We start from the raw sequence: 12,061 nt of genomic DNA, 5'->3' as shown, positions 1-12,061 counted from the left end.
TAATGAGCGCGCGAGGCGTGGCGGTGAGTGCCGGGGATGCTTTTTCGCTCCTGCAGGAAGGCGCAGGCCGGGCTCTTGCAGGTGAGCTGCTCCTTCTCCTCACCTCGCCAGAAAAGCCTCCCTCAAAAGTGTATTAAAATAAATCATTTAATTTCTTTGTGTTGCCTCAGCACGGCCCGGGCGTGTCCTCACACAACCGCCAGGGAGGGCTGGGAAGGGGAAAAAAGGAAATCCATCCTCGTTTTCTTCACCACAGCAATTTATTTTTCTCCGGTCTAATTCTGGCCAAATTAAAAAACCACTTACCTGTGAAATTTACCTTAGGAAACCCCTTTTTTTTTTTATTATTTATTAGGGATTTTCTTCCCAGCCTTTTCCCAGTTCCCGGCGCGGTGACTCAGAGCCCACAGACCAAGGGCCAGCTCAGCCCTCACTTCCAGGCCCGACCTGGTCCAGTTTATGTTCCAAGCTGCTTTTCCAGCCCCTGCATCCCAGTTACCCCATCCCAGCTGAGGATTCTCCAAGTCCATCCCATTATCCAGGGTTTTAATGAACCAGAATCAGCCACTCCTTCATCCCCACGTGGTTCATCCGCCCAGTTTAACCCCAAAAAACAGGAGCTGGGGCAGCTCCATCATCACACCTGGAGCCATGGAATCGGGGAATGGTCTGGGTTGGGAGGGACCTCAAAAAAACATCTTGGGGATGAGGTGAGGGGCAAGCCTGGAATGCAGAAATGGAGAAGAAACAGAACCGTGGCTTGGTTTGGGTTGGAAAGGACCTGAGGGATCATCTCACTCCAACCCCCACGGTCAGGGACACCTTCCACCATCCCATCCCTGCCCAACCTGGCCTTGGACACTTCTGGGAATGCTGCAGCCAGGAATTCCCTGGAAAAGCTGTGTCATGCCCTCCTCTCCCCCTCCTGCCCAGACCCAACCCCTCCACCACCCAAACCAAGGGGCACAATTTGCTTTCGGTGACTCTGAGCTGGCTCTTCCCATCACCTGCTCGTGCTTCACCTGGAAACGCTCCTCAGGCAGCAGGAGGGGAGGGTCAGAGCGGTGCCATCACCGCTCCTGACTCACAGGTCACCCGGCAGTGTCCTGCTCCCCTGGAGAGGGTGAATAAGTCCTTTATTACCTGTCTCACACAGCCAAAGTGTGGCTCAGGCCGTGTCAGTCTTTTATGTGCCCCGCTGGGGACCGATGTTGTAATTAAAAGATGCTTATCAGAAATCGTGAGTCAAGCAGAACATGCCAGGCACTGGGAACAGCATCCAAATGGAGGAGATGTTTTGCCCATAAATAATTTAATCCTCGTTCCTGCTGCGTGTTTCACGTGCAGGGGAACACTCGGAGCTCTATAAAAGCTCTCGGCCCCTTTGGCCTCTCACATTCTGCTGCCCCGGGCGGCGCCTGCCTTCGCTGGAGAGCTGGTGAGACTCACCCGGGTGAGGGGATTTGGGAGGTCACAGCTGGACCTTCAGACCACGCTCTGCTCCAGAGCCACGGGAGAAGCTCTGGAGGGAGCTGGGGGTGGGATTTACAGCGGTGCCGCCCCGTGTGGGGACGCCTTGGGGTTGGTTTTGTTCCTGGAGGTGAATAAAATGGGACGGGAAGGAGACAGAGAGGGTTTGGATGCAATTCAGATGCGATCTGACCAGAGCTGGGCAGGCACAGGGATTTCCTCTGGAGCCAGGCTCTCAGGATGAACCCCTCAGGGTTTTATGGGAAATCAAACGGAATCGGGGGAGATGCCGACACCAACCCATCCCTTTCTTTCCCAGGTTTTTTCCCCCCACAGCCCCAACATGATTTACTCCTCGGGAAGAGAATCCTACTTCAACCTGAACTCCACCTGGTACGACCCCTCGGGATCGTGGCTGGACACGCGGCGCACTCCGTTCCGCTACGGCTACGCCAACTGCTGCTCCTCGGGCTGCCACGGCGAGGGCGTCGAGGGCATGAGGGGCCACGACTACCGCCACTACGGCTACCGCCAGCCCCGCTGCTCCGAGCGCTGCCAGGGCTACTCCAGCTCCTCGGGCTCCTGCCACGGAGGGGGCTCGGGCTGTGTCAGGAGGCCCACGTACAGCTATGGGGGTTCAGGGGGGTGCCAGGGCTACGGGAGGTCCGTGTGCTCCGAGAGGTGCCAGGGATCCTCGGGTTCGTGCCACGGAGGGGGCTCGGGCTGTGTCAGGAGGCCCACGTACAGCTCCGGGGGTTCAGGGGGCTGCCAGGGCTACGGGAGGTCCGTGTGCTCCGAGAGGTGCCACGGGGCAGGGGCGCAGGGTGGGAAACCGAGCTGTGGGAAACCCGTGCAGAGCATCCCGGTGCAGAGCTGTCCCTGTCCCTGTCCCCCTCCGGTGCAGAGCATCCCGGTGCAGAGCTGTCCCCCTCCGGTACAGAGCTGTCCCTGTCCCTGTCCCCCTCCGGTCCAGAGCTGTCCCCCTCCAGTGCAGAGCTGTCCCCGTCCCTGTCCCCCTCCGGTCCAGCAGACCTGCGTACCCGTCTCCAAGGGCATCCCCAGCCAGCAGCACAAGCAAATCTGCAAAGTGCCAGCCCGGAAGATCAAATAAAGGATTTGAGGAGCGAGGGGAAACAAGGGGAGCTTGTCCCGCCTGTCCCTGCCCTGCTCTGTCACCCATCCCTCCTGTCACCCATCCCTGCTCTGTCACCCATCCCTGCTCTGTCACCCATCCCTGCGCTGTCACCCATCCCTGCTCTGTCACCCATCCCTGCTCTGTCACCCATCCCTGCTCTGTCCCCTCCGCTTGTAACGCGCTCTGAAGCTGTGACCCGCTGACGCCGTGAAATTTGGGATTCTCCTCTCATTTCACAGCAGACGCGGAGGCAATAAAAAAAAAATGCTGGCTCCATCACCCCTCGCACCCGTGTTTTTTCCCTCTTCATCCATCCCAGCGGTTTCTGGTCCTTCTGGTGGCCAAAGCTGGGTTTGCAGCGGCCCCGTCTGCCCTCGCAAGGGGTTGGTTCCACCTGGTGGCTCCTCATTCCCACTCCAGGCGATTTCCTGGCTGGAAAAGTAACAGTTTTCATCACGGAGTGTTTGTGCAAGAGGGTAATTAAATATTAATAGGGTTGTGTAAGGGAAAAATCCGCATTTCATCAGAGAGGGAAGAAGCAGAGGGTCTGTGTGGGACCACGAGGAAATGGGCACAGCTGGATTTGCACCATAAACCTCCCCAAAAAAATGTCCCGGGGATAAAAAAGGCAGGGAGAGGATTTGGGAATGGCTCTAACAGGGTGAAAGGCCCCAAAATCCTGGTGGGGTCTGGTGGGGTGGGGAGAGGAACCCCCTGGGAGGATCTGTGGGGCAAAGCAGGGATCTGGAGCCGCTGTGAGTCACAGCTCCTCATCCTCGGAGGCTCCTGGCACCTCACCTCACCCAGGTGAGGCCTCCACCCGCCCCTGGCGCCAGGATGTGGCTCAGGGCACAGCCAGAAGCTTCCCAGGGCTGCTGGGGGGGAGATTCCTCCTGCAGGATGAGGAGAAGAAGCAAAAGCAGCTGCGGGGTTGGGGTTTTGGGGGTGCGGGGTTGGGGTTTTGGGGGTGGACACCTGGGGGCTGCTGGCGCTGCCCCAAGCCTCCCTTGCCAACCTCTGCGAAGGGAATTCCTTCACAAAACCAAGGAATTACCCCCCAAAAAAAGCCATTTCCCGCTCAGAACGGTGTCAGGGGACCCGGGGATGCCTCTCTGAGGAACGGGAGCTTTGTAGGGGACACGGGCTCTGGCTGTGGGGCCAGCACCGTCCTGTCCCGTACGTGGGCCCCGGTGCCCCCGGGCCCTGCTCAGGTGTTTGTCTCCATCCCGAAACGAAGGATGGAACAGGTTTATCCCCATCCACGGAATCAGGGCTGTAATTAATCGTGAATAATGAGTTTCACAAGGATCTCCATTCTCCCAGCGTTTGTGAAATGTCCCGAGTCGTGCTGGGATTTCCCCATCTATCGATTCCGGCGATTCAGCTCCACTGGGGACCAAGGATTCTCCTGGATTCTGTGTTTTATTCAACCCAGGCTATTTTAAATATCACAGTGGCCTCTAGAGTCCTGCAGGGGATCAGGCCTGGAGCTCTCCACCAGCAAAAAGACACTTTTGTCCCCAAATCAGAGTGTTAAAGACGCAGATCCCGATGTCCTCCCACTCCTACCAGGATGTTTTCCACATCCTACGAGGATTTAAATACCTTCTGTTTGGATTAAAAGCCTTTCAATAAAGAAAGGCCTGGCTTGAAAAATTCCAGCACTGCTTTTAGTGCTCCTCGCTGACTTTATTCAGAATTTTTGGTGTTTCTTTGGTGCTACGCCCCATCCAAATTATGTTTGTTTTTACTGCCCACCACCACGGCCTTTTTTGTTCCCTTTCCCTTTTATTTCTGGGTTTCCTTTACGACCCCACAATCCCACCTTCCCACCCCCTAAAATCTGTCCCTTCCCAGTTCGGGCTTGTGGCACAAGGGACAAAACGCCACAAAGGGGACAAAAATCCATCCCGAACGCTCCCCAGCCCCGCGCCCCGACCGGGCCAGGCGTGGTGGGCAATTAACATTTTTATGGAGTAACAAGAGGAATGTCAGGATATCGATCTGCTCCGTCAGTCAAAACAGCTCCACAAAAACTCCCAATTAGCCGAGTGCTCGGGGTGCTGAGCAATCAGGTCCCTCCAGTGGGGCCCCGTCTGGTTTCCGGAGGAGAAGCCCAAGCCAGGCTTTAAAAGCCGGCGCTCGCCGTTTCTCCTCAGCATCTCAGCTCCTCGGTGTCTCCTCTCGAGCTCCTTCTGCTCCAGGTGAGTCCAGACCCATCAGACTTTTGCGCTTCTGATGCTCTCCAGCTTCTCCTCAGTCCTGAGCTCTTGGGCGCTTCTCTTCCACGTCCTGTCTCCATCTCAGTCCTTCTGCCCAGGAGAGAAACGTAAAAATTTCTGGCTCAGGTGGCTGAGGACTCTGTGTGTCTTGTTCTGGAGTCTGTCCAGATCTTTTAACTTCTCCCGGGTGCATGAGAGAAGGGCTCTCCCAAAGAGGTGACAACCCTGCTCCCATTGGAGAGCTTGGCTTAGAACCATGGAACCACACAATTATGAGGTCACGGAATCGTGCAGAGGGTTGGGACGGTTAGAAGGGACCTTAGAAACACCTCGCTGACTTTAGGGACACCCCACCAGCAGCTCAGGGCGCTCCAAATCCCTTCCAGCGCAGCCTTGGACACTTCCAGCGTCCCTGGTCACTGCCTTGACTCACGGAGCAGTTTTCCCAGCAGGTCTCCAGCCATGTGCTCCCGCCAGGACAAGGACCAGTGCTACCAGCAGGAACGCTCCTGCTGCCAGGGGAGCAGCGGATCCGGCTGCCAGGGGAGCAGTGGCGGCTCTGGATGCCATGGAAGCAGCAGATCCAGCTGCCAGGGGAGCAGTGGCGGCTCTGGATGCCATGGAAGCAGCAGATCCAGCTGCCACGGGAGCAGCGGTGGATCCAGCTGCCACGGGAGCAGCGGTGGATCCGGCTGCCACGGGAGCAGTGGAGGATCAGGATGCCACGGGAGCAGCGGTGGATCCGGATGCCACGGGAGCAGCGGATCCGGCTGCAGCGGGGGACCCTGCCACGGGACATCGCAGGAGTGCCAGCAGCAAATCTACCAAGTGTCCTCCAGGATGAAGTGATGGCACCACCCGCTGCAGGTGATCCACGGAGATGTCCTGGATCCTGCGCCGCCTTCCCAAAGCTTTGCAAATTTCCCAGCAATTTCCCAGGAAAATGTGTCCCTGCCCTTCCTTCCCCTCCCCTCGCAAATCCTGTAACCTGTCCTGAGCTGCTCTGTGGATTCTGAAATAAACTTTCTGCTCACGCTGGCACATTTGTGTGGGGATCAGTCTGTGACTACATTTGAGCCACCACAATCCATAATTTGGGGGAGGTTTTAAGCCAAAAAAAACGTGCTAAAAACAAAGAACCCCTTTTTTTATTTTTTTTATTTTTTTGCCATTTGGCCCCAAAACTCCTCCCCAGGGGGAGGCACCTCCAGCCAGCCTTTCTAGAAACGCTGTGCCCAGCCCTGCCAGAGCTCTGGGTCGTGCCAGGGGCGTTGCTCGATGCTTACACAAGGAGCTGCTACGTTTATTCTCAACTTGTAATTAAAACCAATTGGGTAATTTATTGCTCCGGTATTGCCATTCATGAAATGGATGTTACCGTGATAAGATTGTTCTCGAGTGCGTCAGGAGGATCAGAAATTTCTGGCATTGCTGAAAAGGGTGCAGGCAGCAGCTCACTCCCTGTTTTCGGAGCAGGGATGGCTCCGAGTCTGGGATTTGCCTTCAGCCCCCCCATTTCCAAACCCCTTTTCCAGGCACATCAAGGTGGCCAAGCACAAAATGTAGAGGTGCCCATTGTTAACAAATGGGAGCAATTAAAACACGAGGAGCTGAACTCGGGGAGATGCCAAGAGCCGAAAATTCCTCCCGGTCTTTTTTTTTCCCCAGAGGTCATTGACCACATTTCTGCTGAGGCCAGAACAAAACCCAATTAAGGAGCCAAACCCCGGCACAGTTTGCCCTGACACTGTTCTAGATCTTGCCACAAGTTTAGCAACACAAAAGAAGCTCCAGGTTGCTCACCTGGCTCCTTCACCTGCCCTGTCCTCCCACCTTTCCCAAAATCCTCCGTGTTCGGGTACCAGCAAACGCGGGTGGGTTTTGGATGGCAGGAACCGCTCAGCCTCCATCTCCCCGTGGTCACCATAAAACCTCAATCAAATCAAAAACAGGAGAGCTCGTGAGGAAGGGAAAGATTTTCCACCCGGTGTTTCCCAAGCTTTTTCACACTGACAAAACCACAGCAGCTCCCAGATGGAAAAATCCGGATTTCAGCCTTTATTTGCTTCCTGTTTGATGACTGAAATGTCTTCCATAAGCAGAAAGGGGCCAAGCAAGCTCCGTGGTCCTAAAGAATTCCCAGCCCACGCAGCAGAAAGGTACAGGGAGTATCCCAAATTATCGCCTCGCATGAGCTCTCCGTGTGCAGAACAGCACCGGGATTTACTGGCCAATTAGGAGCTAATTGGGGATCGGGAAAAATGCAAAATGGATGTTTCTGCAGCTCTGGAGAAAGTCCCGGGGGTCTGGCAGTTCCCCACAGCGCGGCAGCACCGTGAGGGCTCCCGTGGGATTCCTCCTCCGGCAGCACCGGAGCTGTCCCAGCACCTGGAATAAAACCCCAGCACGGCTGATCCGGAATTGTTCCAGGGCTGAGACTCCACCACGTAATTAAGCACCTTGCTAATTGTGGAGCTACCCAGGGCAGGGCTTATTCCTTCCAAAAAAAAAATAAGAATTCCAGCTGCTTGTGGTCCTCCTGGCAGAGGTGGGAAACCTTGGAGATTCCTCATGGCCCCACCGTGTTTTCATCGAGGTGAGGAACGAGCCCATGGAAATCCAGGCAAATCCCAAAATCCCTGAGCTTGGAAAAGCTCTCCAAGGGCGTCGAGCCCAAGCTGTGCCCGATCCCCACCTTGTCACCAGCCCAGAGCGTCAGGGCCAGGCCTTCCTTGGACACCTCCAGGGATGGAGACTCCAAACCTCTCTGGTTTGAGGGCCTGACCAGCCAGGAAAAGATTCCTGATTCCAGCCTGAGCCTCTTGGCAGGGATCTGTGCAGAGCCAGAAATTCCCCCTGAGCCTCCTCTTCTCCAGGCTGAGTTTTCCCCGCTCCCTCAGGAATTCTTCAGCCCCTTCCCAGCTCCCTCAGGGATTCTCCAGCCCCTTCCCAGCTCCCTCAGGAATTCTCCAGCCCCTTCCCAGCTCCCTCAGGGATTCTCCAGCCCCTTCCCAGCTCCCTCAGGAATTCCTCAGCCCCTTCCCAGCTCCCTCAGGAATTCTCCAGCCCCTTCCCGGCTCCCTCAGGAATTCTCCAGCCCCTTCCCAGCTCCCTCAGGAATTCCTCAGCCCCTTCCCAGCTCCCTCAGGAATTCTCCAGCCCCTTGCCAGCTCCCTCAGGAATTCTCCAGCCCCTTCCCAGCTCCCTCAGGAATTCTTCTGCCCCTTCCCAGCTCCGTTCCCTTCCCTGGAGCCCCTCCTGCCACTGGACACGGCACTGGACATCCCCCTCAGCAGCTCCCAGCATCCAGGGAATTCCTGCTAAAGAAGAGTTTCCTCCTTCCCCAAAGCTGTTTTTGGGCCCACCTCCGTTTTTAGGGGGCCTGGAGAACCCCAGGGCGTTCTGGAGGGATGATTTAGGGATGAGACATCATCTCCCCCCTGAACCCAAAGCACTCCCCGGGTGTGATCAACACCAAACCTGACCTGGGGAAACCGGGGCCGCCCACACGGCTCCCCCAGCCCAGCCCCGCGCGGGCAGAGCCGGCAATTAAACCTCCGTGGACAGGAAAGGCGACCTATGAGGAGAGGCAATCCCAGCGTGGATCAGGTGAGTCACCCCAGGAGCCCGGGGAATGGGGAGGCAAAAAAAAAAAAAAAAATTTAAAAAAAAAGAAGCCAGCAGCGAATTAAATGAACGGGCAGAGCTGTGGGACAGGGAGGGGCTTCTTCTCCAGGTGGGGTGTTCAGAGAGGGTATAAAAGTGCTGCTGTCCCCAAAATCCTCATTCCCTCTCATCCCTTCCTCACCTCGTCCCTGCACCAGCAGCTCAGGTAAGAGCAGGGGGCTCCCAAACCCTCTGGGGGGGATGAGTTTGGACCCCCCGAGCCTGGAACGGGGGTGGGATTTGTCCTGAGGGTGCTGGGGAGCTGGGAAGGGGCTGGAGAATTCCTGAGGGAGCTGAGAGGAGATTCCTGAGGGGATGGGAGAGGAGGGAGCCCAGGAGTTGAGAGGGAGCAGAGATGGGGACGTGGAGGGAGGGAGGAGGATGGGGACAGTGGATGGGGACAGTGGATGGGGACAGTGGATGGGGACAGTGGATGGGGACAGTGGATGGGGACAGTGGAGGGAGGGAGGGAGGAGGATGGGGACAGTGGATGGGGACGTGGAGGGAGGGAGGAGGATGGGGACAGTGGATGGGGACAGTGGATGGGGACAGTGGATGGGGACAGTGGATGGGGACAGTGGATGGGGACAGTGGATGGGGACAGTGGAGGGAGGGAGGGAGGGAGGAGGATGGGGACAGTGGATGGGGACAGAGGATGGGGACAGTGGATGGGGACAGTGGATGGGGACAGTGGATGGGGACAGTGGATGGGGACATGGAGGGAGGATCTGGGGGGGTTGCAGAGCCAAGCACGGCCTCGGCCAGAGGGACCAGGAGAAATGCGGGCTCCGGCTGAGGCTGGGGACAGGAACCGCTGGATTCCTCCCGCCTGGAAGGGCAGGAGCAGGAAGGAAAAGCCAGCTCGTCTGTGCCCGCAGGTGGCCCGGCACAGCGCCATGTGCTCCCGCCAGGACAAGGACCAGTGCCACCGGCAGCAGCGCCAGAGCAGCGGGGGCTGTCACAGCTCCGGGGGTGGCGGCTGTCACAGCTCCGGGGGTGGCGGCTGCCACAGCTCCGGTGGCAGCTCCGGGGGTGGCTGTCACAGCTCCGGGGGTGGCTGTCACAGCTCCGGGGGTGGCTGTCACAGCTCCGGGGGCAGCTCCGGGGGCTGTCACAGCTCCGGGGGTGGCTGTCACGGGAAGCCGCAGATGCAGGGCCAGCAGCAGCAGCAGCAGCAGGTGCCGCAGATGCCGCAGCAGAAGATGAAGTGACAGCTCCGGCAGCAAAGGGCGGGCGGGGAGCGGCTCCGTCCCGGCTCCCCGGAGCTGCCCAGCCCTGCCCGGTGCCCTCCAGGCCCGGCTGGTTCTTCCCCGCGGCCCAATAAAGTTTAGTCACATTCCCTGAATCCCTCTGGAGCCGCTGTTTCCTTCAAATCAGAACCACGGGGCCGAAGGGGGTGGGAAAGACCCCCTGAGGTCGCTGATCCCAAACTGCTCATCCCGGTTTTCCGCTGCAAGGATGGGGCTGGATGAAGGCACAGCTTGTGCCGGAGCTGGAGAACCCTTGGAATGCTCTGGTCCCTGGGGATCATTCCTGGGATCGTTCCAGGGGATCATTCCCGGGGATCATTCTTGAGGGATCATTCCTGGGGGATCATTCCCGGGGATCATTCCTGGGATCATTTCTGGGGGGATCATTCCCGGGGATCATTCTCGGGGATCATTTCTGGGGATCTTTCCTGAGGGATCGTTCTTGGGGGATCACCCCTGCGGGATCCCGGTATTGGAGAAAGCCCCAAAACCTCCCCCCATCCCCCTGCGTGTCCTGCTGGACCCCCCAGACTCCAGATTCTCTCTTTCCCAACCCTCTCCCGACCCTGGGAGCTTCCCCGAGCACCCCCCTGCCTCGGGAGGCTCCTAAAATCCAGTTTTTATTGCGTTTTTGTGGTCTCACAGCCGTTCACCTGAGAAGGGGGGAAATAAACCGGGGAAAAAACGCCTTTGGGGTATTTTCAGTGCCGAGACCTCTCCGTGAGCACCACGGCCGAGCCCCCTCAGCCGGGGCTGAAGCTGAGCCGCGTTTTTGGGGCGTCCACCCCCGCAAAATAAACCCTGTGGGAATTCTGCTGTCGACTCCAGAGGAGCTGGAGATGAGCTCCCAACAACCAACCCTTGATTTTTTCCCCCCCCCGAGGAATCGCCGCTCTGGCTTCATTAGCGCTGAGTCAATAATTACCCTGCTCATCCCAGCCCGATTGAGCAGGGATTTTATTTATTTTTTTTTTCTCACTTTCTCCCCGTTTAATAACCGGGCTGAAGGGGTTGAGATTTCAGCCGTCGCTTTTTATGAGGGGGAAAAAAAAAATTAAAAAGAGATCAAATCTGCCCCAAGCACCCCCCCGAAGCCTTCAAAGCTGCGTTTTTAAAGCACAGGAGACACGGAGGATGCAGGGAAACACCGCTGGAGCATCGGGAGCCAAGGAGAGCCGGGATATTTTTGCCTCATGGAGGTAAATGGGTGGAGCTGGGCACGGTCTCGCTTCTCCCGGGATGTGCCTGGCCCGGAGGAGCTGGAAAAGCCTGGAAGGAGATCCCACCACTGCTGCCGCCCACGGATCCTGCGGAAAGCGGGGAAAAACCACGGGGGTTGGCCACGGGCACCCCAAAACCGGGCGGGAGTCGAGTCCCTCCCTCCAAACCCCTCTGCTTTGCACTGATTGCTGCCCAATTACTGCGCAAAATTAATTAGAGATGATTAAATCCCTTCCGGAGCTCAGCTCCTGCTCCATCCCACCCTGCCCGGCGGGCTGGGCTCCTGGCGGGGACAGGGGGGTGGCTCTGTCCCCATCCCCGGGGGTGTCCCCATTCCTGGGGGTGTCCCCATTCCTGGGGGTGTCCCCAGCACAGGAGGTGTCCCCATCCCCAGAGGTGTCCCCATCCCAGAGGTGTCCCCATCCCTCTGGTGTCCCCATCCCCAGAGGTGTCCCCATCCCCAGATGTGTCCCCATCCCAGGATGTGTCCCCATCCCCGGAGGTGTCCCCATCCCAGGAGGTGTCCCCATCCCCAGAGGTGTCCCCATCCCAGGAGGTGTCCCCATCCCCAGAGGTGTCCCCATCCCAGAGGTGTCCCCATTCCCTGGGGTGTCCCCATCCCCGGGGGTGTCCCCATCCCCAGGATGTGTCCCCATCCCCAGAGGTGTCCCCATCCCTCTGGTGTCCCCAGCACAGGAGGTGTCCCCATCCCAGGATGTGTCCCCATCCCTGGAGGTGTCCCCATCCCCAGAGGTGTCCCCATCCCCAGAGGTGTCCCCATCCCAGGGGGTGTCCCCATCCCCAGAGGTGTCCCCATCCCAGGAGGTGTCCCCAGCACAGGAGGTGTCCCCATCCCAGGGGGTGTCCCCATCCCTCTGGTGTCCCCATCCCAGAGGTGTCCCCATCCCAGAGGTGTCCCCATCCCCGGAGGTGTCCCCATTCCCTGGGGTGTCCCCAGCACAGGAGGTGTCCCCATCCCCAGAGGTGTCCCCATCCCTCTGGTGTCCCCATCCCAGAGGTGTCCCCATCCCAGAGGTGTCCCCATCCCCGGAGGTGTCCCCATCCCCGGAGGTGTCCCCATCCCCGGAGGTGTCCCC

The 12,061-nt window shown here is 58.2% G+C and overlaps 3 protein-coding genes across 3 annotated transcripts; all 3 read left to right on the top strand.

Annotated features, from left to right (window-relative positions):
• The first annotated feature begins 1,813 nt into the window (after positions 1-1,813).
• LOC131590261 (loricrin-like) lies at positions 1,814-2,581 on the top strand. The gene is made up of 2 exons (XM_058860189.1): positions 1,814-2,404; positions 2,501-2,581. Exons 1-2 carry the CDS (start codon positions 1,814-1,816, stop codon positions 2,579-2,581), a joined length of 672 nt encoding a protein of 223 aa, XP_058716172.1.
• Positions 2,582-5,289: 2,708 nt separating this feature from the next.
• On the top strand, positions 5,290-5,676 carry LOC131590306 (sericin-1-like). Its single transcript, XM_058860246.1, has one exon. The coding sequence runs from the start codon at positions 5,290-5,292 to the stop codon at positions 5,674-5,676; it is 387 nt and encodes a 128-aa protein (XP_058716229.1).
• Positions 5,677-9,389: 3,713 nt separating this feature from the next.
• Positions 9,390-9,704, top strand: LOC131590598 (loricrin-like). Its single transcript, XM_058860811.1, has one exon. The coding sequence runs from the start codon at positions 9,390-9,392 to the stop codon at positions 9,702-9,704; it is 315 nt and encodes a 104-aa protein (XP_058716794.1).
• Positions 9,705-12,061: the final 2,357 nt, after the last annotated feature.

Source organism: Poecile atricapillus, chromosome 33 (assembly GCF_030490865.1).
Source record: "Poecile atricapillus isolate bPoeAtr1 chromosome 33, bPoeAtr1.hap1, whole genome shotgun sequence".
In the NCBI taxonomy this organism is placed as follows: Eukaryota; Metazoa; Chordata; class Aves; order Passeriformes; family Paridae; genus Poecile; species Poecile atricapillus.
The sequence above is the reverse complement of the archived record's forward strand: the minus strand, read 5'-3'. Positions and strand labels throughout refer to the sequence as shown.